This window comes from Chinchilla lanigera, unplaced genomic scaffold (assembly GCF_000276665.1).
Source record: "Chinchilla lanigera isolate Chin_1 unplaced genomic scaffold, ChiLan1.0 scaffold00005, whole genome shotgun sequence".
Taxonomy (NCBI): domain Eukaryota; kingdom Metazoa; phylum Chordata; class Mammalia; order Rodentia; family Chinchillidae; genus Chinchilla; species Chinchilla lanigera.
Genome location: NW_004955406.1, coordinates 40,737,469 through 40,763,319, shown reverse-complemented (window position 1 = coordinate 40,763,319; position 25,851 = coordinate 40,737,469). Strand labels below are relative to the sequence as shown.

The 25,851-nt window shown below is 51.6% G+C and overlaps 1 protein-coding gene and 1 long non-coding RNA gene across 22 annotated transcripts in view; one reads left to right on the top strand and one right to left on the bottom strand.

Moving 5' to 3' along the window:
* Positions 1–25,851, bottom strand: part of Nfasc (neurofascin) — a 181,960-nt gene that overhangs the window by 51,611 nt on the left and 104,498 nt on the right. For 12 of the 21 annotated variants that reach the window (XM_005375320.2, XM_005375322.2, XM_005375330.2 and 9 more), the window contains 7 exons: positions 19,358–19,538; positions 14,416–14,433; positions 13,539–13,644; positions 11,423–11,619; positions 11,019–11,141; positions 8,188–8,358; positions 3,829–3,879 (listed from right to left, as the gene is read on the bottom strand). In XM_005375320.2, the coding sequence (XP_005375377.1) occupies positions 3,829–3,879; positions 8,188–8,358; positions 11,019–11,141; positions 11,423–11,619; positions 13,539–13,644; positions 14,416–14,433; positions 19,358–19,538 (847 nt within the window). The remainder of the gene's footprint in view (positions 1–3,828; positions 3,880–8,187; positions 8,359–11,018; positions 11,142–11,422; positions 11,620–13,538; positions 13,645–14,415; positions 14,434–19,357; positions 19,539–25,851) is intronic. The other 9 variants (XM_005375321.2, XM_005375335.2, XM_005375337.2 and 6 more) reach the window with 3 other exon arrangements.
* Positions 16,993–19,013, top strand: LOC102027267. Its single transcript, XR_259533.1, has 3 exons — positions 16,993–17,193; positions 18,044–18,150; positions 18,908–19,013. It is a non-coding gene; the product is annotated as an uncharacterized LOC102027267 (long non-coding RNA).

The window sequence follows — 25,851 nt, the reverse complement described above, 5'->3', positions numbered from 1 at the left end:
TCTCAAGGATGGAGAAGTGACTGGGAACAAGCCAAGTTCAAAGAAAAGGAAAAAACAGCCTAAAAGTCAGAGGAAATGGTCAAGGCTCCCACCAGGGAGCATTTATTGAGGGCCAGGTTATTGAGTGGACAGCTCTATCTGTCTCACCATGAGGTTGAACACAAATTTGGTGGGGTACCACTCCATTTCTAGCAGAGAAAACTGAGGCTCTGTGAGGTCAACAGAAAAGTTCGGGTCACAAGCTCATAAAGTTTTAGATTCTAGGCAATTTGTCACCCAAACTTGTGTTCTGTACCTGCTTTAAATTGCCTGTCCAAAGATGGAAGCCCTGTTTGTCCCTGCTTTTTGACAGTCAATTTTGCAACTTTTTAAAAAAATCCAAGCCAACAAAAGTCAAAATTCAAGGTCAAAAGAGGTGAAGGAGAAAGATATTTTTGTCTTAGTGAGCTGCGTGGTAAAACTGCCGTGGTGCTCTACTCTTCTCCTATTTTCAGCTAAGGTCCACCTCTCATTCACGCCTCTTAGGTAAACTCAGACTGGAGCTGTTGAAAAAGCAGCTGCAGCAGGTCTGAGGAGGCTCAGAGGTACAGCAACTGGACTCTTTTCTTTTTTCAGTACTGAGATTGAACTCAGGGCCTTCACAAGAAGCCGTGTCCCCAGCCCTTTTGTATCATCATTATCATCATCATCATCATCATCATCATCAAGTTCCCCAGGCTGTATTTGAACTTGTGTGACCCTCCTTCCTTAGCCTCCCAAAGTACTGGGTTTATAGGTGTGTGCCACTGTGCTTGGCTCAATTGGATTTTGAAGAGCGTGGAAAATTTGCAAGAGTCAGGGTGACACACAACATCATTAAGGAATGAGGAGGCTGATACTAAGGGTAGGTTATGAGGAAATGTGGTCAGTTGCAGCAGTGAGAATTTACATGAAAATTTTGGCAGGATGATCCAGCTGGTGGCTTTGGGAGGCACTGTTCTCAAGAGTGCGCCTGATTTCCCTTCCCAGAAAAGCAGGTGCAGGAACTGCCAAGACTCAGCTAGTTACTGTATGAGCTCTACACAGGAGAAGACGTGTGTCTCTCCCTGTGTGTCAGAGGACAGCCTCTTTCACCACAAAGGCAGGGGTTCCTGGACAGCCTGTCCACACTGATGATGTTCTGTCACTCTTCCTGATCTACAAGGTAGGGTCTGACTTAATATCCAACCAACTCCAGAATCCAGTTGCTACAGCTCATGTCTGTGGGGTTAGAGCAGAGCTGCCTGGATGGACCCTGCTGACCTGTACCGTCTTTCTCCTGTTCTCACAAGCTGTGGCTGAGTGGGTCCCCGCAGTTCACCAGAGAATGTCAACAGGTGTATTTTCGGAGCTCTGCCAAAGCCAGCTTTTAGGGGCAGCTCAGCTCTTACATCCTGACTGCTTTGCTGCCTTTGATTCTCAGAATAGAGGACCAGAGACCCAAGGGACTGGGTCTCTGGCATCCCATCCATCTCTTCAGCTCTAGGAATGGCTGACCAGAGGTGCCCAGAAGATGAGGACAACTCTAAGAAATCTGATACCTCTCACTGCCAGGAAATTTCTTCCACAAGTCTAGCTCAAATCCCTCATGCAGTATTTGCAGCTCTTTTCTTACCTCTTTCTCAGCTGAGGATCTGGAGAGTTTTTGTTTTTCAAGTCCACCCAAAATTTCTCCCTGCATAGTACTTTTGCCCTCTAAGTGCACTTTTCTCCCCTTGACTTCTCTTTGGTTCTCTGTCTTTCTTAATTTCAGGAACAGATCAACTATACTGATATAGTCAATGCAAAATCCTCCCCTCCAAAGCCAAAAATGTATCACATTTATCCAGCATTGATAATGTGTCCAGCGACTTACTAGGAACCATAAGCACTTTACTCCGGTTAAAGTCCACAACCATCCTATGAGGCTGGCAGTGTGCCCATTTGGTAGATGAAGAAACTGAAGCTTGGAGCAGTAAGTGACTTGTCCGGTGTTTGCTTGGTCCTGGAGCCTGGACTGGATTCGAGGTGGCCTGCCTCCAAGTCCACATCCCGAACCACCTGCTCTCCTGCCTGGGAGAACCCACATGGCCTCACCTGTCACTCAGCCAGGCAGTGTGAATTTGTCCACGTTCAGAGGACACCACACCATGTCAGAATAAAATAGAAGTATGGGTCAGTCCAACTGCTACAAAAGAGACAGGTCATATTTCAGAGCAAAGCAGAGATATCTGTCACTGACAGAGCCTCTCTGCCTTGCTTCCTATACTTGGGAAGGAATTTTTACTTTCTCCCTTTTTAACTATTTCCTTCTAGAACCATCAGCCTAGCTGCTCTTTGTTCAATGCGTGCCTCCTTTGGAGTTTATATCCTTTCCAGCAGCTTCCTTCTTCAGCCAGCCCTGTCTTACCTTGGTTTGAAGAGCAGGGCTTAGTCTCTGTGGAAGTTTTATTGGTTTTGCAGTCCTGGATGGTTCTCATAGCACCCACTCATTTTCTTGTAATGTCAAAAACTGGTTACATGCTGGTGGTGTAAGTGGCTGGAATCACTCAATACAATTCAGCTGATAAAAGAAAAAAACCTGTGCACATTTCCTTGCATGGTTTATCTTATATAAAGCAAGGAGCTTGGGCCAGATGGTCTCTGAGGGACCTTCTGGCTCTGACATATTCTGGCTTTCAGAATACTTTGTATAATAGATTATTTGGAATCCAATTTAGAGAAAAGCACATTCCACACCAGTGCTCCGAGGCTCTTGACACAATAGTGGTTGGCCCCGTTATCTTGAAAACAAACAATGCCCAGACTCCAACAAGGGTCCTCTGCTTTCTTGAGCAGTAAATCTCTTTGGCAGAATCTCAGCGTGGTCCTAGCTTCTCTGTGCCAAGCTGTAATCTTTGCCTCTTTGCCTGGCTCATACGCCTTTGTCCCATCCCCCACTCTAGACACCAGCACTGTTTCTATTAGTGCATCACAGTCTGGACACTTCCTAATTACTGGAGTCCACAATGGTCCCCTTGAGGACCTGCGGCCTCTGTTTCCAAGACATAACTGGTGACGGGGCCAGCTGCCTCACCAGAGCCTGCAAATGACCATTCCTCTGGTTGCTTAGGAAAACAAGACACTCTCGAGCCACGGTGAGGGGTAACTCAGGTGTGGGAGAAGCCAATGCCCCTCTGAATCAGACTGAACCGTTGCTTGTGGGGTGAGTTAGAAGTATATCCCATTGTAATTGTTCTGTGACTTGCAAGCGTGGACTGGTGGGCACAGGAGGTCCAGGAGAGGGAGAAGCATAGATCGTCCAATGTCACTTTTACTCACCTAAAAAAAGTACCCTGAGCTGGACTCTTCCTCCCATTTTCCATGTGGGTTTTAAGGAGACCTGGGGCCTAGCTGTGAAAGTGTACTCTCAGGAACTGAGATTATGCTATCCAGCAGGCAATTCTCATCCAGACCCTGAGATGTTAACCAAACCGAAAGCTGATCTTTAAACACCGGCAAGAGCCAGACTGTGGCATCACCTATTCTCAGAGCCTCTCCAGCCATCCACTGCTGATGCCTATGCTTCTGCTCAAGTCCTTCTTGGTGGGAATGACCAGTGACCTCCCAGGAGCTCAGCAAATTGAGGCCTGCCTGTTCAGGGAGACCCTGCCACCATGTGAACCACCTGAGACTCCCACATCAGCCACCTTCCTCTCCACGGGCAGTGTCCTGAAGTGTCACCTATCTGCCCTGCCACCTAGCAGGAGTTAATGACATGGTATCAGTCAAGTTAGGCAAACTGGGGTTAGCACAGGCAAGGTTACTCCCAGGGTCACCGCGGCGACTCACCACTGTACATGTCAGGGTGGTTTCTTAAGGACGAGTCATTATAGGGGTGGTCTGCAATAAACAAAAGAGGGTGAGCAAACAGAAGGCCACGGAGAGTCACAGAGGCATACACAGGGAGAGAAAAACAAACGCAAAGCCACAAAACAACCAAGGAGAGCGCCAGTGGTGTTGGGCAAAGGAAGGGCGCAGCACGCTTGGCAAGGGGAATGTGCGCGGTGAAGAATGAGCAACAGAAAATAGCCCCCAAAAGAACTGAAAGGTTACATCCTGCAAAAGAAAAAGGGCAAGAACAAAATAAGTTTCTTTTGATACAGAAGAAATTAGGCTTGTACTTTGCTCGGTCCTAGTACGTTCTGATCAAATGAGATAAAGGATTAGTGGCGTCCTGCAGCGTCTTAGGACCAACTTCTCATCACAGTCCTGAGCTCCCAGGACTCTGGGCCTGGCCAGCTCTCGGGGCAGCTGAAGAAAAAGGGATATTAGTGGGCTCGGGGGCAAAAAGCCACGTCCTGTGGGAGCAGAAGCTAAGCTGCAGGGAGGTAAGTGGAGAAGAGAGTCACTGACAAAGGGAAGGGGTGGAGGGACCCTCGGAGTGCACAGCATCTGCCCCGCAAATCTGTGAGCAGGTGGGGACTTGGTGGTCTCCGATCGTCTGTGGGGACTGCGCCAGTGAGGCGGGAAGGTGGATGGAGGTGTAGCTCTAGAATTAGAAGGGGAGCTGGGGACAAGAGAGCGAGGTCGTGAGCAGTGAGTACCACATCTCGTTCCTGGTGACAATGCTGGAGATCAGCACTCTGCAGACTGCTGAGGTGACACCATTCCTTACATGTGGTGGCTCTGGTTCCAACAGGAGGGTCATTAAAACCCTTGGCTCTTTATTCCTCAGTGAAAAGACATTTTGGGAGAGGACATGCAAAGATGCCAATGTCCTCAAGTAGCTTTTTACTCGCCACACCACCACCGTCCCCTTCCAGGGTTTGAGTTTTGACAGCACCAGTGGGGGGTGGGGGTTGACAGCCAACTGGAAGCCAAGCAGGCAGCTCTGAGCAGCCTAGGACGAGGTCCAACGGCTGGGTAGGGGAGGGGCTGGGAGGACAGGCGCTGTGCCAAAACATTTGCATATTTGAAGACAGATCAAATCTTGTTACAACTAATTATGAGGGTGTGTGAGTTTTTTTCTGGGACTGGCATTGCATTGCATCCCCAATCTGCTTAGCAGCCAGTAGGAGGATTTTCATTATTCGGCACTGCCTCTTCAGATGAGGTATGTTGCCCAAGACCTACCCCATTTGGGCAACGGCTTGTGCACATCTGGAGCAAAAGGCAGGGACTGATCCTCAAAAGGATGAGGGGGCAGGTGGCACTGGGCAGAGGGGGGCATTCCCTGCTCTCTAGTGGCCTCCACAGATGAAAGGGCCCTTCTTTCACGCTGTCCTGTCATCAAGGGAAAGGGAGCCTCCTGCTCAGAACTGACCTCTGCAGCCCACAGAAGAGACTCAGGGAGACTTTCTGACCCCTCTGGGAAGGTCTCTTAGTGATCAGAAGGGAGCACGGAGCACCCTCTGTTGCTCATGGATGAGGCTTCTCAGTACAGCAGGAGGACCTCGGGGCCCGGTGCGGGCACAGCAAGGGACAGGGTGTACCCTGGGCAAGGAGGGACAGGGTACATCTCTGCGAGTCTGACTCCACTGGTTATCTTTGAGTGCACCCCCAAATAGTTTTAAAAATGGTTTGATTTGATTTTTGTAGTGCTAGGGATCAAACTCATGCTTGGCAAGCACTCTACCACAAAGCTGCATCCCTAGCAGTAAAAAATTATTTTTTACAATACTCAATGTTTGCCATTTTATACCTTTTCCTCTGTCTTTTTACACAGTTAATAAAAACAATTGTGATGAGATTTCTTTCTTCCAGAAGGGCAAACTGTGGGCAGACTGTTTTGCCTCCCACCCCCAGCCCTGGTTCCGAAGGTAGAAGAAAAAGCCTGTGTCCTTTCCAGACAGGAAAGTCGAGAGCCCAACTGTGCTATTTTAAGCCACTGTGCCCAATTCTGGGCTGGCTGTGCTGCCCAGAGCTTGCTTCCAACCAGAGCTGTCTTGGGAGCACTCCAGAAAGCTGTCGGGGTTTTGTTCCAGGCACCTAGAGGGTTTCCCATCATTTGGAGTTTTCAGTGGAATAGGGGACCCAGAAATGAGGTAGACGCGAACATTCACACCCACCGTGTGAGAAAAGGGAATTTCTGGAAAGCTCAATCTCTAAATGTTGCGTAAACTTCTGTGTTTAATTTTATAGCGGAAGCGCCCTCACCACCTCCACCTCCAAGCCTGGATGGCAGAAGGTTGCCTGACTTAGGCAGGAGCAGCAGGCTGATTTCCAGCCTCCCCCTGGGCAAGGAGAAGGGGTCCAGGCAGTGAGCTGAGGAGCCCTCCCACTCCTGGCTCTTCCTCACTGCTGGCCCAGTCTTGGCTACTGGGCCACTCTGAGGTCGTGGGAAGACCACACTGTCCCCCCAGCTCAACCAGCTGGCAGCCGGGCACCTGGGGCATACCAAGAAGATGCTGCGCACAAACCCAACTTTCTTCTGCAGGGGCTGCCTGGGCCTGCATCAGAAATAAGAAAGGCAGGGTCAGGGGTAAGCGGAGCAGAGCGCGGTCGCCCTGCAGGAGCGTGCGGAACTTGGGCGATTCTGAGAGCTGTCAGGCTGCACGCAGTCAACATCCCTAGGACAGTGTGTGGGGACACAGGTGACCAGAGGAGGGAAGTGCAGTTCAAAGAAAGAGAAAATTAGGGGAGGACAAAGGAAACAAAAAAGAGGACGAACAGAGAGGAAGGAAATGGAAGAGAAAAGGTGAGCTAGAGGGAAAAAAGGAGGAAAAAACCCCAGGAGACGTGGAACATAAAAGCAAGCTGCTTCCTTATGGAGCCCCCCTCTCTGCCAAGGTGAAGGGATGTGGACTTCGTTGACCTTCAGTGCACCAGCAGGAAGTGATGAGGGAAGAAAAGAAGGAAGGGCTCAAGCCTCTGCCGCTGCATGCCTCGCCCACCAGCACCACCCAGGGATCGCTGGCACCTCCTGGTGGGCTGTCTGGCAGGGGGAGCGGCCAGCACCCACACGGGGCTCTGGGCCTGACCACCCCAGAACCCTCACTGCCTGCAGCAATGACAGCAATGTCCACAGCCTGCGTCAGACAGACTGAGGTCTCTTGTCAGTGCTGGGGCTCTTCTACAGAAGGTGGGTAAGATATCCATGGTGAAAACCAACTGGGACAACTTTCAATGTCACAAGCAAGATGAGGAGTTGTTTTTTTCCAGTAATGAGGGTCAAACCCAGGGTGTTCTACTACTGAGCTATATCAACAGCCCTTTAACAAGTTTTAAAAAAAATTTCAGACAGAGCCTTGCTAAGTTGCCAGACTGGGCTCAAACTTGCTATCCTCCTGCATCAGCCTCCCACATAGCTGAGATTACAGGCACACATGACTGCACTTGGCAAGCTGAGAACTTTGAAGTAAAAGCTCCAGGCTGGTCTGTTCTTGCATTTCTGACTAAACTTTCCTCACAACTCCAGGGAGGCCACCAACACGACACTGGGTCAGGAAATGTGACTTGCTTTTGCATCAGAGAAAATCAAGGAATAAAAACTAAAACAAATCAAGTCAAAACAGACATGTGCAACTTCTGAACAGCAATGCCACATGGTTCAGCAAATACCTATCACAGAATCAAAATTTATTTCAGTGTGTCCACTAGTTTTTTTGTTTTGTTTGTTTTTGAGACAGGGTCTCACTATGTAGTTCAGGCTGGCTTTGAACTCACTATGTAGTCGAGGTTGATCTGGAACTCATGGTGATCCTCCTGCCTCAGCCTCCCAAGTAATGGGATACAGGTGTGGGCCACCATGCCCGACTTGTCCATTAGTTTTAATATATTATGCTCTGGCTTTCTTCTAGAAGTAAAGATAACCAAGTATTAACTAGAAATAAATAAGCTAAATGAGGGACAAAGATGACCAATGACACTTAAGCAGTGGTGCTCAAACTTGGCAGGGGGTGGGGGGGGCGGTACTAAGTCTTGCAGACACATAGGCTACCCAGTTAGAACAGGGCTGGGCCTTGGTGTGTGATTCTGATTCCCACCAAAGCTGGAGAAGCATTGGCCCAGAGCAGGACCAACTTCGACTCAAGGCTTTAGAATTAAGTGACATTGTTTATAGGCAGGTGCAATGGCTCACAATGGCTCAGGCTCAGTGAACAGGTAGGATTTCTAGGTGAGCCTCAAGGACAAGTTTCCCTGTGGACACAGGTACCCTGGGCTGCAGGGTTCCTCCGGCCGCAGCCCTGGGCAGGGGCCTGCACTTACTGGTGAGGACCTTGAGGGTGAAGGGGTTCTTCTGCTGGATGGTGTGGGTGAAATGGAAGCGGGCGTTGCAGCTGTAGTCCGTCTGCATGTCCTGCAGCATCACGTTGGAGAAGTACAGGTCTCCGTTATGGCCCTGGGAGACGCGTTTGTCCTGGGTGATGGGCTCCATGGCTATGGGGAAGCACAGGTGCGAGGGGAAGTTAGAGGGAAAGATCGTCGTCAAAGGCCGACCACTGAACACTACAGAAGCGGGCCCGGGGGTACTGGGAGACTGACATTACTTGTTCTAACCCTCCCAGCTCTAGAGCAGAGGCTGTTTCCATTGTATCCAGGGGACCAGGCAGAAAGGGAGAAGCAGGAATTTAGATTTAGCTCGGCCTGAGCATCACGCCCATGCAGCATGAGGAGACGCTGCAAACCCCTGTTCATACCACAAAAGATCTGACTGTCCCCAAAGCCAGAGGGAGGGAACGCAAACCTTCAGATGCTCCTCAAATCGGGATGCGAATTCTCATGCTAGCGGAAGGAGCACTATAAAGGCAGAGTCGGTGGCTTGTTTATGCCCCAGACCCTGCCACAGGGCCTGGCACATGAGGGCTCTCAACAAGTTGCTGAATTAAATGAAATTTAACTTGGCCTTTTGCACTTAATCAAAATTTAGCCACCAGCCATTATAAGACACTTTGTTTTTTTTTCCCCTAAGAAACTCTCCATTATAATTGTAAGATATACATCAATCACCGAAGCACACCACCAATTTTCAGAGGTCTTCCAAGTTTAGAGCTGTGAAACTACAAAAATGTGTGCTTTTTAGAGCTAGTGACATCACAGGAACGGCTGAGGCTGCAGACTATGTTATCGATGTTTTTTCCAGCATTGATGTAAATATAACAGACCAGGTCTTCAGGCTGTTAGGTCGTTCATATATAGTTAAGGCTGACTACACACAGCCGTCTTGTTTCTTATGCCCACACCTGTTTTCTAAACCACCATGTCTGAAAGCACAAGATCAGTGCTGCTAACGTTTCCAGACTAGGCTCCCGAAGCACTCCTCAGAGATGTGCTGGGGCCTCCTGTGCTCCAGGCACTGAGCTAGGTTCTGATGAATGATGAACAAGAAAGACAGTTCCTGCCCTCAGCAAACTGCCAGTCTAGCAGAAAGGATAGCAGGCAAAGAAGTCACTGTGATCCAGTGTGGACAGCAGAGAATACCAGGGAGGAATAGGAGGTTGCAGAGAAGGGCCAGTCCAGTTGGGGGTCTGGGGCTGAACCCCGAAGGCTGCATATTTTGTCAGGCAGAAAAGACGGAGGAGCTACAGGGTTTCTCTGCAGCAGGAAGAGTGTGGCTAAAGGCTAAGAGCACAGAACCCACACGGGGGCTGGGAATGCAGGCGGAGGGTGAGAGAGGCAGAGGCACCAGCCAGGAAGGGGACCAGGTGTCAAGGACAGGAGTCTGGACTGTTCCTGAGGTGAGGCGAGGGAGAAGCCAATGAAGGGCTTTAAGAACCTGGCCAGGGAGCCCCGGTATGGACGTGTGTGTTGTCACCCAGGGACAGGCTGATGGTGGCTGGAGCGGAAATGGAAAGAAGCAGAGGGCCATGAGAACTGCTCCAGGGGAGGCACGAAAGCAATGTGGTGATGGACTTCCATGTGATGGATGAGAGGGCCTTGGCACTGGGAACTAACAAGCCAGCCCCCCACCGTGGCCGGGCAGCCTGCTGACATAGCACAGCATGGCAAGGGTTGAGAAGAACAATGACGGAACACAGAGCTACCCTCACCCCACAAGACAGCTTGCAGTGCTGAATTCTCGACATGGCAGCCTCCCTTGGAAGTCAGCTCGACAGAATGATGGATGATGGGCAGGTGGGCGGGTAGATATAGAGACGGATGGATGGATGGATGGAGGGATGGATGGATAGGGAGGGGTGGAAGGATAAATATGGAAGGATGGAGGAGGGATAGATGGATAGATAGGGTGGGATAGAGGGCTGTGAGGAGGGAGGAGTAGATGTATGGATAGGGAAGGATGGAAGGAGGGATGGATGAGTGGATAGAGAAGGACGGAGGATGGATAGATATGGAGGGATGGAAGGGGTGGAGGAGTCAGGTGGGGAGGAAGGGAGGGAAAGGAAAGCCAGGATACACAGCGAGACCGTGGATCTCTCATTACCCCTGTACTTGCCCCCCTATTTTAATTGAAAATGTGGGAAAACTTAGGCCCAGAGAGGTTAAATAAGCCTCATCCAAAACTGTGCTGAACATGCCTGAATGCTGTTACCCAGGTTCCTGCCCCAAACACCCTCTCTCCTTGCCCCTTCATCAAAGACTTCATTCTGTCCTTCGAGAAGAAGTGGGTGGAGCAAGTCCAGACTGACCAATGAGCATGAGGAAGCTTGGGTCAACCACCTTCTCCTGGCTTACTGGCCTACAGACATGGTTTCTCCTCCTCCTTATTCGTTTCTTCTTTTGCAATTCTTGACTTTCACCTTCACAAATAGTACCAAGAACCGCCTGTGTGTCTGGCCCAGTTCTCAACACTTTGGATGGATTAGCTCACTGACCTTTACAATAATATCCCCAGAGAAGCACATTGTTAGTTCTGCTTCTCCTAGGAGGAATGTAGGTCCAGGCAGGTTACGCAGCCTGCTTAAAATCACACAGCAAAAGTAGTCTCTCTACAGAGCTGTGTTCTCAGCCACATGGCCAAGCTGTACCTGTCTCTTCCAAGTCATGGTCTTCCAGCTTTGAGTTCAACCCTCCCTTCTAACACATCCATCTCACTCCCCGGGACTAGACTTTCAACAAAACATGGGGCTCCCGAGACTTACAGCTGCTCATCCAGAAGATAACCGGGGATGGAAGGCCGGGAGGCGGGTTGCACTGCAGTGTCAAGGGGGCGCCTTCCTGAACCACAACAGGGTCCAGGTTTTCTTTGGGCCACAGGGGAGATTCTGGAGAAGAAGAGACAAGGAGCATAAAGTGAGGGTGAGGACTGGAGCTGGGGCAGCCCTTGTGATGTAGGAGGACAGAGGTGTTTGTTGGGGTGTATACCATTCTCCAGGGTCTCCCCTTCCCCTCCTCTGGTGCCCATAGTGGCCTGTGATTTTGGGGCCGACTCTGGCTTGCAAGGTTTCTTTCCAGGGAATCTTTCTGAGTAGGGGAAGGGGCAGCCCTCCTGGAATGACCTTCCACACTCTGCCTCATCTTCCTGGCCCTGCCTCGCGGTACTCACTGGACACCTGCAGGCGGATCCTATTGGATAGGGCTGTGCCGAATTTGTTGCGGGCAAAGCACTGGTATTCGCCCTCATACTCCTCGGGCCGCCCACCACTGCGGAAGTCAATCACCAGGGTTCCCGACCTCCTCCTCATGGACACCCGTGGGTCCTTGGCGATATTGAAGAATCTGCTGTTTCGAGTCCAGTGGAAGCTATGGACAGTGGGGACGGGGCAACCATGACAAATGGCCGAACATTCTCATTCAGTCCCATCCATCCCCCTCCATGCTAAGGGACCCAGCCCTTGGGGAGGCGGAACTGTAGGGAGCAGAGAGGATGCAAACCCCAGCCGCGCTCCCTGGGTCTCTTCAGGGCCGGTCCTGGCCTGGGTATTTTTACCCAGCACAGGTGGGAATTGTGACTCTGAGTGGTGGACACTGAGCCAGCTCCTGGGACAGTCTGTCCTTTTAGTGTGTGATGGAGAGCAGCCAGTGATTTTTGAGTTTTTAAAATCCAGAGTCAGCTGCTCTTTCTAGGCTCAGGACATTCCCAGTGTCCTACCAGGAATGCAAACCCAAATTTGCATTTCACCAGACCAAACCGGTCAGGCCTTGTGCTGTTCCTCCAGCACGCTGAACTGGATACCCCTCCCCTGCCACCCACACACGCCAAAGCCAAAGGGAATTGGCTCAGCTGCTGCTCTGCTCTGCAAGTGTAGGTGATGAGGCAGCAGCCACAGTGCAGCACCAAAGGGGCAGCTTTCATCTTATTTTGTATTGTTGTAAGTGAGTGTTTGCAGTATATAATGATCACAAATCATCTCAGGGAGTTGGTGCATGTACACAATGCATCTTTATTCTTTTCTTTCTCCCTCTTTTCCCATCTCTGACCCCTCCTAAAGGGGCAGCTTTTAAAGGACGGGCAGCCTAACAACAATGAGTGATGGTGCGAAGCACCTGATGCCCCTCCGGGCCTGGGCCTGTGGCTCAGCGCACAGCGCTTGCCTAGCCTGCATGGTCCCTGGGTTCAAAACTTACCACAGCAAAAAAAGAAAAAAAAATGCAAAAAGCAAAAAACAACCAGTCAAACAAACAAAACAAAAAAACCAAGCATCCTGCTTCACTTGGGAGGATGCAGCCAGGGCCTACACCTTCAGCCGCCCATCACAGAAAGAGTAAAAGCAGGAGGAGAAGCAGAGGAAGCTCAGTGTCAGATCACTGTCCCCACAGAGGAGCATGGGAAAAACCAATCCCAGAGGCCCCATCACCAGTGCCCCCACTGGACCTCCAGGGTGAGTCCCACTTCCTTAAGGGAGCCCCTGCGGGTTCCAGGCTCATGGCACTGGGTCAGGCCCCTTCGGGAAAACCTGGGGCAGAACAAGGCTGCCACACACTCCCCGCAGCCTCTGGCCTGCTTGCTCTTCTGTGACACACACACACCCTGGTCAGGCCCTGGCACAGCCAGCCTGAGGCCTGCTGGAGCTCATGGCTGCATCTGTGATGGTAGGGACAGACAGCATCTGCGGTATCTCCAAGGCTGATCACTTGGCAGAAAAGAACCTGGACTTGCGGGGTCAGAGGCTGGGTTTACATCAGGGTTCTGCCCCTTCTTGGGGAATGACCATGGGAAAGGCACTTAAAAACTCTGTTTCTCTGCCTGCCTCTTCTGCAGGACATTGGTCCCGCCCCAGAGGAAGGTGGATGGTTGAGCAAAGACAGCGTGAGCAAGAACAGCCAGCAGAGCCTGACCAGGGTAGGCTTTGGGCTCCTGTCTGCTGATCCCTCATTTGATCCTGATGAACAGATTAGAGAGAGCTCAGAATGCAAAGCTGAAGTCAGCCAGGAGGAGCAACTTCCCACAGCTGAACAGGGAGTGGAAGACAGCGACACCAGACTCAGGGCAGAATGTTCTGCTAGAGGTCAGAACTCCTGGCTTTTCATGGTGAATTCAGATAAACCACGTAAGTGCTGTCAGCCCTTAGTTCCTCATCAGGTGAGTTTCCTGCTCCCAAAATTGCACCCTCTCCCTGGTCTGTGGCTGAATTTAACTTCTCGGGTGCCTCATTTGCCTGCCGTATCATCAGGCCCAGAGGCGAGGGGGTGGTCTTCGCTGGCCCTTCCTCTCTACTCACCTGGGGGCAGGGTTCCCCTTCGCCTCACACTCAATCAGGATGTTGTCACGGGGGTCCACGATGTGGTCCTTCACTGACTGCTTGGTGATAGTTGGAGGCTGGGTCACTGAAACAGGAAGTCAAGGCGCAGTCAGGGCTGCAGGGACCCGGCCAGGTCCTGGCTTGGGGGACAGCTAAAATCATGGGGCATGCAGGCAAGTGGATGTGAACAGGTCCCTATCCTAGAGACCCGGCTTCTCAAATGAGGCTGTAGGAAAGCGGGTGGGTGCCGAGGGCTAAGGAAAGAATCCCTTTAAGAAGATTCCGTCGTGTTCCTAGGAGAGGCTGAAAGCCAGGCTTTTGTTATGCCCAGCCTTACATCCTAACACTGAGCACTCATTGCACAATAGTCTCTGACAAGTGTGTGCTGGATGAACACAAGAACAAAAACAGTTACCTTTTTAGAACTCAGGGGCCATGGTTCTGAGCCCCAAGCCACACCATGGTGAGTAAGAGCTGAAAGAGACGTTAGTCCCACAGAGCATCCTAGGGGTTTGCCAGCATCTCCACTTGGGGGGCCTGAGCCCCAGGGTTCTATGCCAGGGTCCCATGCCAGCCATCAGAGGATAGAGGAGCAGCCAGGGCTGTGGTACACCTTGGCTCCCACCCAGGGACCCTCTTCTGACCACCTGCTCCTCTACCTTGCCCGGCAGTGGGAGCCTCTGGCTAAGTGAGCTCTTGACTTTAGTGTGGTTGGGCACCTTGCCACAGGGCTGGTGGAGAGGCTGCTGACCCCAGGCATCTCCTACCTGGCCTCGTAAAAGCCTGGGCCTCTCCCACCCCTCTGCCCTCCTTCCCACCTCTGAGGCACAAGGGCGGGGCGGTGCACAGGACTTACGCTCATTCTGAATGCTTGCTGTTAGTTCCAGTAGGTTAGCATGGGGGGGCGGGAGAAAAGAAGAACATTGTTATCGCACACGGCTCACTGCCAGCTGTCCTCATGCCCACCATGCAGAGAGAGGGTTGAGGTGGCCTTGAGGACAGCACTGTGTCCAGGCTTTCTTTACCCAGCTACAGAACTTGGGGAAGAACCAACAGGACTGGGAGCAGACGCGTCACATGCTGTATAGAGAAGGTGCTGCCTCCCTTGGAGCCCAAGGCCACATGGGGGAGCCTAGGGACAGGTGAACTACAGTTACCCTATTCTTGGCAGAAATACATTGTCCTGTGGAAATCCTGCTCTAGAAGGAGAGACTCCAGGGATGAGGTAGAGCCTACTGCTCCTCACTGTATTTTACCCAAAAAAGGTAAAGAGGAGGTGGCTCCCATCTTCTCCAGCTGTCCTTGGAAGGTTCACCTGCTGGAGTATAGGTGGTTCCTGTTCAGGTAGATGCGTGTGTGCGTGCATTGCTGGGGATCAAACTCAAGGCCTCGAGCATGCTAGGCCAAGTACCCGGGCCCAAGGTCTGCATTTCTGGCTAGTGGCCAGGTGATGCTGAGGCCTGTGGTCTGTGGATAGAGCTTGGGTAGCAAGGGTTTGGCTGGTGTTCTTGTGGGGAGGAAGTCTTGGTTCAAAGGTGTCTGCAGAAAAGAGAACATGAGCTGCTGTAACTTTGCAAAGTGTCTTTCCTTAGGACAATCTCGGAAAGCACCTCTGCGTTCTTGCTGTACATGTTCTTGGTGTGGACACTGGGCGCCACATCAGCTGCGGGCTGACTTCTTCAGTGAGTGCTGAGGGGGAGCTGGGGAGGGGAGCCTGCAGGCACCCGGGTGGAGCCACAGGGACCTTGATGCCTTCCAATCTTCCAATCTTCTGGGAGACAGATGGGGAGGAAGAGGAGTGTGGGGGCTCAGAGGGGGCCTGCAGGAGCCAGAGTTCATTAGGCCTGAGAGGTCAGAAGGAGAGGGACAAGGGACAGGAGTGGAGAGGAGAGGCAGGTTAGGAATGAGTCCCCTATGATGCACACTGTCAGCAGTAAGTCCTGACAGTACAGCCAAGGAAAATGTTCATGTTGGGCCAGGGGAGTGCGGCCCACAAGAGGAAAAAGTCCAGTTTCTGCACACACATTCTGTGGAGCTCCTCACGGTGGCATCATCACCTGTACGTGATTTTCCCACCAGGGGCCAGGAAAGGTGGCTGTGCGGGGCTGGCAGGGGAGGGGCAGGAGGACGGAGAGGCCATTCTCAGGACGGGCAGGGCTGACACTGGAGCTGAGTCCTTCTGACCACCAGCCTGGCCCGGCATTTTGTTTCCAGGCACAGCTGGGATCTGTTGGGTCCTCACATACAGGTGGGGGCTCTGGCCTCACCCAGATGGGCTCCGATCTGATCTTTCACAGAGCAGAACCTGGATCAGTGGGAAGAGCCCTAGACATCCTCCAGGAGCTCTCTCTCCTCCAACAGGAAGTCACCTGGTTAAGACCCCACGGGAAGTCTGGTGCAGAGCCAGAGTAGACACCTGCTCTATTAATGTCCGGCCAGTGTGATTTTTTCGGTACGAGAGACTGGGCCTAGGGCCTTCACACTGGGTTACATCCCTAGCCCTTTTGTTATTTTTTTATTTTGAGACAGGGTCCCACTAACTTGCTAAATTGCCCATGCTAAGTTCAGACTTTCTACCCTCTTGCCTCAGATTCCAAGAATACTGGGATTTCAGGTGTGCACCATTACGTCCAGCTCGTAGCTCTTTTCGCAAACCTGTCTTTGGCTGGGCAGGTGAGTTTGCGAGTGGGGGCTGCATGCAGCACTCTGTTCTCCTTTAGGTGAACACTTTGGATGAGGTAAGACGGGAAGCCTTAACAGGTGAAGACTCTCAGGGCAGCTGGAACTGGCTGGTTGCTGTCCCTACCTCCACGTGGCCTGTCTGGCCAGGAGCCTCTTGAAAATCTATTTGCCTACAGAGACAATGACATTTGTAGCCACCACTGTGCCCCTGAGGAATTTATTACAGGGACAGGATCATCCCAGAAGAAAGCTGCCACAGGGAGAAGACAGTAGGGATAGGACAAGGACAAGGACAAGGACAAGGATAAGGACAGCCAAGCTCTTATCCAGCGTCACACCACCTGCCCATCTCTCCTTCACAACTTGCTGTCTGATGATGTCCACTGAAGGATGAATTTGCTCTTTTGCTCCCAGGGGGCCACACAGCCTGGGCCTGCAGAGGGAGGGCAGGAGTCTCTCTTGGATGCCACTGTTCCCTACTGGGTTCTGGGACCTTAGAGCTCTGGTTCTCACCCTTCCCTTGGGGGACAGGTGGAGGGGTGTGCATGTCATGGTACCCATCCCATTGTACAGTTTGGGGTGAAGGTGGGGAGGAAGTGTCTCTCCCACTCTACAAGCCTCCTCTGCAGATACAAGCGCCAAGTCCCCTTGGCATGGGACAGACGGAGGGGCAAGTCTCCAGCAGACTTGGTTGTCTCAAAGGTCACACTGTTCTCCTTGGGGCTGGAGGGGTGGGGATGTGTGTGACTTCACTGTGGCCTGAATGAGGGATTGTGTGGTGGCCCAGGCCCTCTTCCAGGGAGCTGCTGGGCCAACTCCCCAGGGAGGAGGCAGTGTCCCTGCCCTTGAGAATGTCCTCAAAGGGGAAGCAGTAGGAGGACACCAAGGGGTCCTGGCAGCCTCAGGCAGGAAAAGTTAGGAAGGCAGATCTTTCCCGGCCCAGAGATGGAAGGTGCGCTTGGCTAACACCAGAGTAAGAGCCTGGGTGCTGGGCCCAGGAGAAGGGCTGGGACCTCTGGGAAGGGCTGGTGTGTGTGTGTGTGTGTGTGTGTGTGTGTGTGTACAGCCTCTGGAGATGCTGCAATGGCTAGGGGTAGGGCAGGACCTCCAGCACACGATCCTGGCAGCCTGGGCCATCTGGACTGTTGTGGCAGGACTCACCTCTCCACCAGAGCGGCAAGGCCTTCTTGTCCTCTCTCTCTTGCTGCCCTGTTTCCTAACCTGTCAGCTCAGGTGAATACCTGTTTCCTTGCTTCACCGGGAGAACCTTGCATGATGAGACACATACAGCACTTGGTTCTCTGCCTGGCCCAGGACAGCATGATTTCAGCAGGTCCAGTGAAGACTGAGAGGAGGCTGGATTATGAGATGGCAGGGCATTCGGAGTGCCAAATTGGGGGTCCAAAGATCCGGGCTCTTTTTTGACTCTATTACCATTTGTCATGTGACCCCAAAGCAAGCAAGGGGTGGAGTTTCCATGAACACAACACATCAGGATGGCTTCCTTCTAGGCCCCTTGGGGACCCTAGCATGGAGATGGGTGGTGGGTAGGTCAGGACACTCTCTGCTCTCTGCCACAGTGGCAGTCTGGAGAAACTGACTGCTTGGGTTCCTTGCTGCATCCCTGTCTACAATAATATACACATCCATATTCCTCTCATCCCAGTACTAGGGCTTAAACCCAGGGCCTTCACACTGAGCTATAGCCGCTGACTTTTATTGTATGTTTATTTTGAGACAAAGTTTTGCTAAGTTGCCCAGGCTAGGCTAGAACTTGCAATCTTCCTTCCTTATCCTCCCAGAGTGCTGGGACTACAGGCATGCACCTATCAGAAATGCACCAAAACCATCTCTTTCTGAGTTCATGGCACAGGATCCCCGCCCCCAGCTCCAGCGAGCAGAGTGGCAGGTGAGTGAGTGAGAAGCGGCAGAAGAGATATGAGCCTTCACCTCTTTCTTGATAACCCAATTTCCTCTGCACCCCCTCCCTCTCCAGGGACACGGCCTTTATTGCACTCCTATTAGATTGTCTGCCTGGGACTGTTAATGAGACCTCTCCTCCAGCCAGCCAGCTGCAGATGGTTGCCATGGGAACAGTGCTTCTCACAACTCTCCTCCCTGCGTGCCCTGTGTGTGGACCCTAATATGTGCACACACATTTGGGCTACTATACTGGGGCACCAGTGTCCTTGCTCATCTTGCTTTTCAGTCCAATTTACAGATATTACTGCTCTCTGCCATCCCCAGTGCCCACTCCTCTGGGGCACTATTCTTATGGGAGGCATGGGATGGGAGGAGGGTCTGCCTTTGGACAGCTCCATGAGGACTTCCTGCAGACCGCTTACTCTGTCACCCCCTCCCCAGACATCTGTCGACTAAGGGGGCCCACGTCAGTGTTGGCGTCATGCTGGTCCTAGTTATTCCTTGAGGCAGGACCAAGAAGTGTGGCTGCCGGCCAGCAGGCCATCTATGAATGCAGCAACACGCAGCATGCTGTCTTGACACTTTAAACTCCTCATTTTATAATTCTGATGGTCAGACAGTGCCCCCACCAGAGAAGCAGAACGGATTCACTCTCCACCATGACTGTGGGAAAGCTGGACAGAGAAGGAAGGCATGCCTGGTTCTCCTATTATAATGGGGTTTCATTTTAATCTCTTATTTAGCTAGGCCTTTTACAAAGATAATTGCCTGCCCAGCCTTCCCAGGCCATCTCTCCTCCTGACCTTTCCAGGCAAGGAAGCCAAGGATTCAGCTTTGGATACAGCATTAGAAAGGCAAGTACACGTCACACTAAAACTGCTTTTAGGGGAAGGCCAAGAGCACAGAGGGCCAAAGAACGTGAGCAGCAGGAAGAATGCCAAGCAGCGCCCAGAATCTCACACTCTGTCACCCTGGGAAGCCCAAGCATCATCTTAGAGACCAGCCCTAAAACCCACAGTATCAGATTTCCAAACATGAGCCTGTGTTGATTCACTGGACAGAAAATCAGCTTTGGATCCCAGAATCATTCAATGCTACCCTCTCCTCAACCTTCTCTAGGTCGTCTTAACTCTCCCCTTGCCTCCCACTCCTCTGCCCAAAAACAAGAGTAAAGAGGATGGGGCAAGACTCACGATCCATAGGAATCTCAATGGCCCCACCAAGACTCAGGAGGAGGAGGAGGAAGGCTGCATGGACCCAGGGCGGCGGCTGCTGCCTGGCCATCCTCGGCACCAGGCCCCGCTCTCTGCTCCCCAGCCCTCGGGCTCTTGCTCTCTCCAGCTGCTCCACGTGGGCTTTCGGGATAGAGCTCAGCTGTGGAAGGAAATACACAACAAGTAAGTTTTTTGTGTACTTGTGTCTGCTCTTGTACTCCTCCAGAGCCTTGGAGGACTCTGGGTCTCTTGGTGCCCTTGGCCACAGAGCAGGAGGATATCCTAGAACAGGGTTTCTAACTTCAAAACTAATGACATTTGGGACTGAACAAGTCTGTGGGGGAACTGTGCTGGGCATTGGAGGATGTTTCGCAGCATCCTTGTCTCTACCTACCAGACGCCAGCAGAGCCCACCCCTACCTCTGATCAAAAATGGCTTCAGTAGGGGCTGGGGATTTAGCTCAGCCGCAAAAGCGTCTGCCTGGCAAGCGCAAGGTCATGAGTTCGGTTCCCGGTACCGGAGAAAAACCAAAAAAAAAAAAAAAAAAAAAAAAATGGCTTCAGACGTTGTCACCTGTGCTGGGAGGGCAAACGCACCCCCAACTGAGAACTACTGTAGCACAAGGAAGGACAATTCTGCACAGATCAGTTACAAAAGCAAACACTGGCCCATAGCCCCAGCATCCAGAGGATGCCATGCGGAGGTGTAGAAATGCCCATGGACTCCCTGAGCAAGTTTGGGGCAAGGCCAAAGAGACAAGATCACTGTGATCTCTTCTGACCTGAGGGTACGGGGTGACATCCGCAGCTCTAGGGGTCCCAAGTTGAATAAGTGAAACCCCGGTTGGCCACAGAATGTTTTGTTTTGAAAGAGCAATTTCTTTAAATATTTTGTGCAGCTAAGGTGTGCTTTGTCTTTAAAGGTAATGGCACTAGTGGGATAGTGGTGCAGGAGAAGTGGGCTTGGGATGGTCAGTAGAATGAATAACATTTATGGCAGCTCAAGCACAAGCTATCATCATGGGGCTTCCAGGGAGACAGGTTAAAAATGCGTGTCCAGTCTCAAGTGCATCTGCTTAGGAGACTAAACCTCCTCCCCTTGCTCTATCCCACGGTAGGACAAGAGTGGCCTGACGAGATGCAATCAAACGCAGTGCTAAACTGCCCGAGGCTCTGAACCACAGCGTCTGCAGCCATGGTCCAGTTTGCTCCTCCACCAAGGGGCCAAGTCAAAGAGGAAAGCGGAGGGGGTGCGTTCACAACTCAAGCTCTCCTGGACTGACAGTGTCCATCAAATGGACACTTGCTTCCTCTGCTTCCATTTCACCTGGCAGCAACTTGAAGCTCACGGTCAACTGCGCAGGCCCAGTGTCTCCCGTCCAGCCCGACCATATGGGGGAGAGGGCAGCGCAGGGCACAGCCATCCTTCTGGAGACCTGGAGCAGGACGCAGATTACCGAGCACCGCCTCCCATGTACAGGATGCAGGGCAAGCTGAAGGAGTCTGACTCACATTTCAATAGTTTCCTCCCCAGCCTCAAGTGTTTCTGGGCTCCACCCCTCGTCCCCTCCCCACTGCCATCACCTCGGTTTCAGACGCTGTCATTCCACACAACAGCTTCCTAGGTGGTCTCCCAGCGTCCACCCTGTCCCTGATTCGTTCTTCACCCATGACCAAACTGCTGTTTCTGGAGTACAAGTGTCAACACACCACTCCCCTAGGCTGACTCTAGCAGCTCACTGCTGCCTGAAAGTTAGAGTCCACGTCCTTGACTGGCTCAATGGCCCTGCACGTTGTGCCCCTTTCAGGCTCCTCCTACCACACTCATCTGCTGTACTGTGCTCCCGCCAAGGCTGCTCCTCCAGCAGGGATTTAAGCATCATATTGGGTCTGGACCACTGGCTTTTGCACAGATTAACCGCATCCAGGCCTCTCGCAGTCTGTCTTCTCCTGTTAGTATCTGTCAGGTCTGACTAACGTGTCCTTACAGGGCTCCTGCACACCCTTACTCTCCCCATAATGGCACTTTGCGCTTTATATTCATTCCAAAGTCACCTGTCTTCCCCATACAAATGACGCTCCATAAGGAAAGGTGCTCAGACTTGTTTATGATTCTGTTCCTAGAATCAACAATAGCACCAAAGACATAGCAGGCACCCAAAAATATGTGACAGGTGGAAATATGGATGAGTGAACAAAAGGAATGATTGAATGAAATGAGAAGCCACTGTGAATGTTTAAAAAAAAACCTCCTATTTTCCTAGAAAACCACTAGGTGGCAGAAGAGAGCACCTGAGAGACTGAGCGGCGTACTAGAAAAGTGGTCAATTGGTGGGAGAAAAAACTCCCTATGCTTAAGATGCTGTGCCCTGGCCAGGAAACCACCTAGCTGGATGAGTGTTAAGAGAGCAGACAAACCCCCAAGGAGGTCTGCTTTGGGTAGAAGGCACCACAGGGGTCTTTGATTCTTCCTTCTACGATGTCCTTACACTGTTTTTCCCATGCACTCCTCCCTGGCTCACAGTGTGGAAGGGCTGCCCCCCGTGGGGGCGGGGGGGGGTGGGAACCGAGGGCAGCGGGACGGCACGTCTGGGCTCCGCAGTCACCTAGTTTGCTCAAGCCTTGCCAAGCAACACGAAGCGATGAGAAGGGGTGTTTTATTCTGGGAATCTTGTGGAACTAGCAAGCCAGAAGCTATTTACTAACCAGAAAGGCACTGGTAGAGAAAAAAAAAGAAGCTCAACTGTTTGGGACAGTTTCTAACTCACAATTTAACAACAGAAGAAAAGAACCTCACATTTAGCACTCTGGATAATCACATTTAGCACTCTGGCAATTCTCTTCCCCTTTACTCTCTGAACCCCACTTTTTCCAGCCAAATCTTCAAAGAGGAAGAGAATGGAAAGATTAGTAGTAAAATCATATATATGTAATACCTTGCTTGGTGACTTTGCCAGCTGGTTAGCGGCAAAGGTGGAAAAAGAACCTGTGCATCTCACATCCTAGTGCAGGGCTTTTCCACCTAATTTCCTTGTCTTCTCATGTTCAGGAAAGTCCCAGAGTGAAGTTACTACTTTAAAAAGAAATGTGTAGTTTGGCAGTTCCTCAGAAGGTCAAACACCAGACTGCCATATGGCTCTGTGATTCTACTCCTAGGTCTGTGCCCCGAAGGACTGAAAGCAGGCACCACGCGAGTTCACACGCACACCTGCTCCTAGCAGCAGAGTCGCAAGAGCCAGAGGCGGAGACAGCCCCAGCACCCATCACGGAGGAAGAGGGTGGTGGTGGGGTGGGGGGGGGGGGGGTGAGCATTTCTGCGCATGCGCAGAACAGTACGCCGCCGTAGAAAGGAGGAACGCCATGGATGTACAGAGGCAGTCTAAAGCCTGAAGCTTCCAGACCCCTATTTCTACAAGTTTCTGTCTCCTGCCCCAAGTGCAACAGGAAATGGTATAGACTGTCTGGCAGGCACAGTATGTATAACCACAAAACGTTACTGTGAACTTCCGCTCTGTAACTAAAACTCCCCCTAACCGCAAGATGCAACAACTCCTGCACTTGCTGTGCCTGGACCCCCTACCCTCCCAAACTCCAGAGGCTGACAGCACCTGCTACACTTTGTCTCTGTAAAATGCTTCTGCAAAATTTCACTCTTGCCCTCCCCAACTAAAACAGAGATATAAAACTCCTACTTTGCTGCGACGCAGGGCCCAGAATTCGGAGAACCTATCTCCTCTGGGTCAGAGCCAGCTTAATAAAAAGTTTGGTTTTCTCCATCTCTTCAAGCGCCTGCTGGGTTTCTTGTGTCACTGGAGGCCTGCAACTCTCGAAACAGATGAATCCCCAAAACTTGCTCAGGGAAAGAAATTATATGCCAAAAGCCACATATGAAATGACTCCTTACATAAATTTCATATAAGAAGTATGCAGAATAGGTAAGTACACACAGACAGAACAGCAACTGGAGTTGATCAGAGGCAGAGGGGGATGGGAAGTGACTGCCTATTGGGTATGGGTTTGCTGGAAATGGTGAAAATATTTTAGAAATAGAGATGGCAGTGGCACACTTTTCTTTCTTTTTTTTTTTTTTTGTACCAGGGATTGAACCTAGGGCCTTCTCACTGAGCTACATCCCCAGTCCTTTTTAAAAATTTATTTTGAGACCTAAGTTGGTAAGTTGCCCAGTTGCCCAGGCTGGGCTTGAACTTGTGACCCTCATGCTTCAGCCTCCGAGTACTGGGATTATAAGTATGTGTCACCATACCTGGGAGTACACACACTGAATGTACTAAATGTCACTGAATTCTGCACATTAAAAGGGCTTATTTTATGCGAGTTGCACCTCAATAAAAAAAAAAAGGCTTCGTGTTGGCCTCTATTGTGAGCTCAAGATGACAGGGAGAGGGTGAGGAAGACAGGTTATGTGATTCCAGGCCTGGGGGCTCCCAGCAGGGAAGGTCCATGGCTTGCAACCTCCCTGGCAGATGAGGGAGTTTCCACCTAAGACATGGGAAGGAGAGGTGTGGGGGTCTAATTCTGAGCTTAGAGGACCCGCTGCAGAGAGAAGGCAGTAATGCCAGCCTGAGGGTCCCCCGATCAGCACGGCTTGCACTCTGAAAGCAGAAAGAGGTGAGGCCAAGGCTCCTGACCACCAGCAATTAAGTCTCCAGGTCCAGCACAGCCTCAAAAGAATGACCTTGCCCGGGGTGCAGTCACGCGTCTCCCAGACTCCTTGCCAGCCCCTCCAGCAGCAGAGGTTAGGGTTAGGCTGGAGAGGGGCAGCACCCGGTGACAGCTCGGGGAGGATGAAGAGCCCACATACTACAGGGAAGAGGGGCACAGGGCTCACAGGGCCCGCACAGCAGACTTCAAACGCTCGGAGAGGGGGCAGGATTCTTTTCTTGTTTAGCTTTTCAAAGGCCACACTAGGACGAAGCAGGAGAAAGTTCCAGACAAGAAGTACTTTCTAAGGCATGGGAGAATGGATCCGACGGATGCAGCCGCCGCACCACACACCGCCTCATCTGCACACATGACAGGTGAGTGTGTTTGAGGGATCTTTTAATAGCTGATCAAACAGGTAAGAGGTGGGTGGCAAGGCCATACAATACCTTGCAGGGAGCCCATTGCAGGAGGCAGCGAGAGTTAAAGAACAAAAATAAGTAAGTCCAAAGAGAACTCTTGGATTCTGATGGTGACTGATGATGAATTGGGGAACATGACGACTTCAATTCTTGCATACCTGAGGTCCCCGCAATCCCCTATATACACACGCACACGAAAAGAAAATAATAGAGACACCTGAACAAGAAATGTTTTGCATTTTGAGAGTGAGCTCACCGTCTCATAAAGAATCCAAAGGGCAGCCACATGCGGTGGCATCCTAGTACTCTGGGGGGCTAAGGCAGGAGGATGGCAGCTTAGTGACTTAGCAAAACTCTGTTTCAAAATGAGAAATACAAAAGGGCTGGGGATTTAGCTCAGTGTGAAGTCCTGGAGTTCAATCCCCAGTGCTGGGGTAAACAAAAAGAATCCAAATGGCCTTTGGTGAGCCGTATGACTGACAATGTTCCCACACAGAAAGGCAAAGGGATGCTCTTTGGATTACCCGGACATCATTTAAACATGCTGCTCTTAACCTTGTAGGCAGAGGCCACATTAGGCTGTACATTTACTTTTTAAATTCTGAATTTGCATTCCCACAGGACCTCATCCTCCTACACAGGGACAGTCCACACAGTTGAGAAACTGCCAGAGCTCAGGGCCTGGACGTCCACAAGCCTTGTGAGAGACTCAGATCCAAAATGTCTGGGATGGGGCATAAGTGAAGTGGGCAGTGGTTGCCCTGGGACAGATGCAGGGCGTGACGGCCTCCTGGGCTAGTATGAGGCCTGGCTGTATAGCCAGGCTGTCTGGTTTGAAGACACTCCCTGCGTCCAAGGTGGGGTCCTGGGCAGGTGCTGAACCGTTGTTGTTTGTGCTTCTCATCCGGAACGTGGGGGTGACGGCCCACCTATCCAAGGGCTGCTGCAAGAGCTCAGTGCACACAGCACGCCCAGGGTTCGGGGCACAGGCTGCTATCGGGAGGATCTGAGCGCGCAGAGATGACCGACGGGTGCACCCTGGCTCCCTGCACGCCTCCGCCAATGTCAGGAGTAAGTAGTTACAAGAACGAGCCAGCCAGGACCACAGTCTGCTTTTCTATTTTTCCTTTTGTCCAGGTCCTGGTTTGCTTTCTTTCTCCAGATTGGGGGCCCCCGGCACCGATTCCACAAGCTGTCCCTGGTAGACAGGCGAGATGCCCACAGATCCCTCCCGCAAGCTGTCGCCTTTGGGAGCTCCCCGCATTCCCACAGCCCCACTCTCGGCAGGCTGTGCTGGTGGTCACAACACATCCAAAGTGACAGAGAGAAGCCTGTCAGTTCTGGGACATGGCTCAGCTGGCAGCTCCTCGTCTCCTGTAGCAGAAGCCA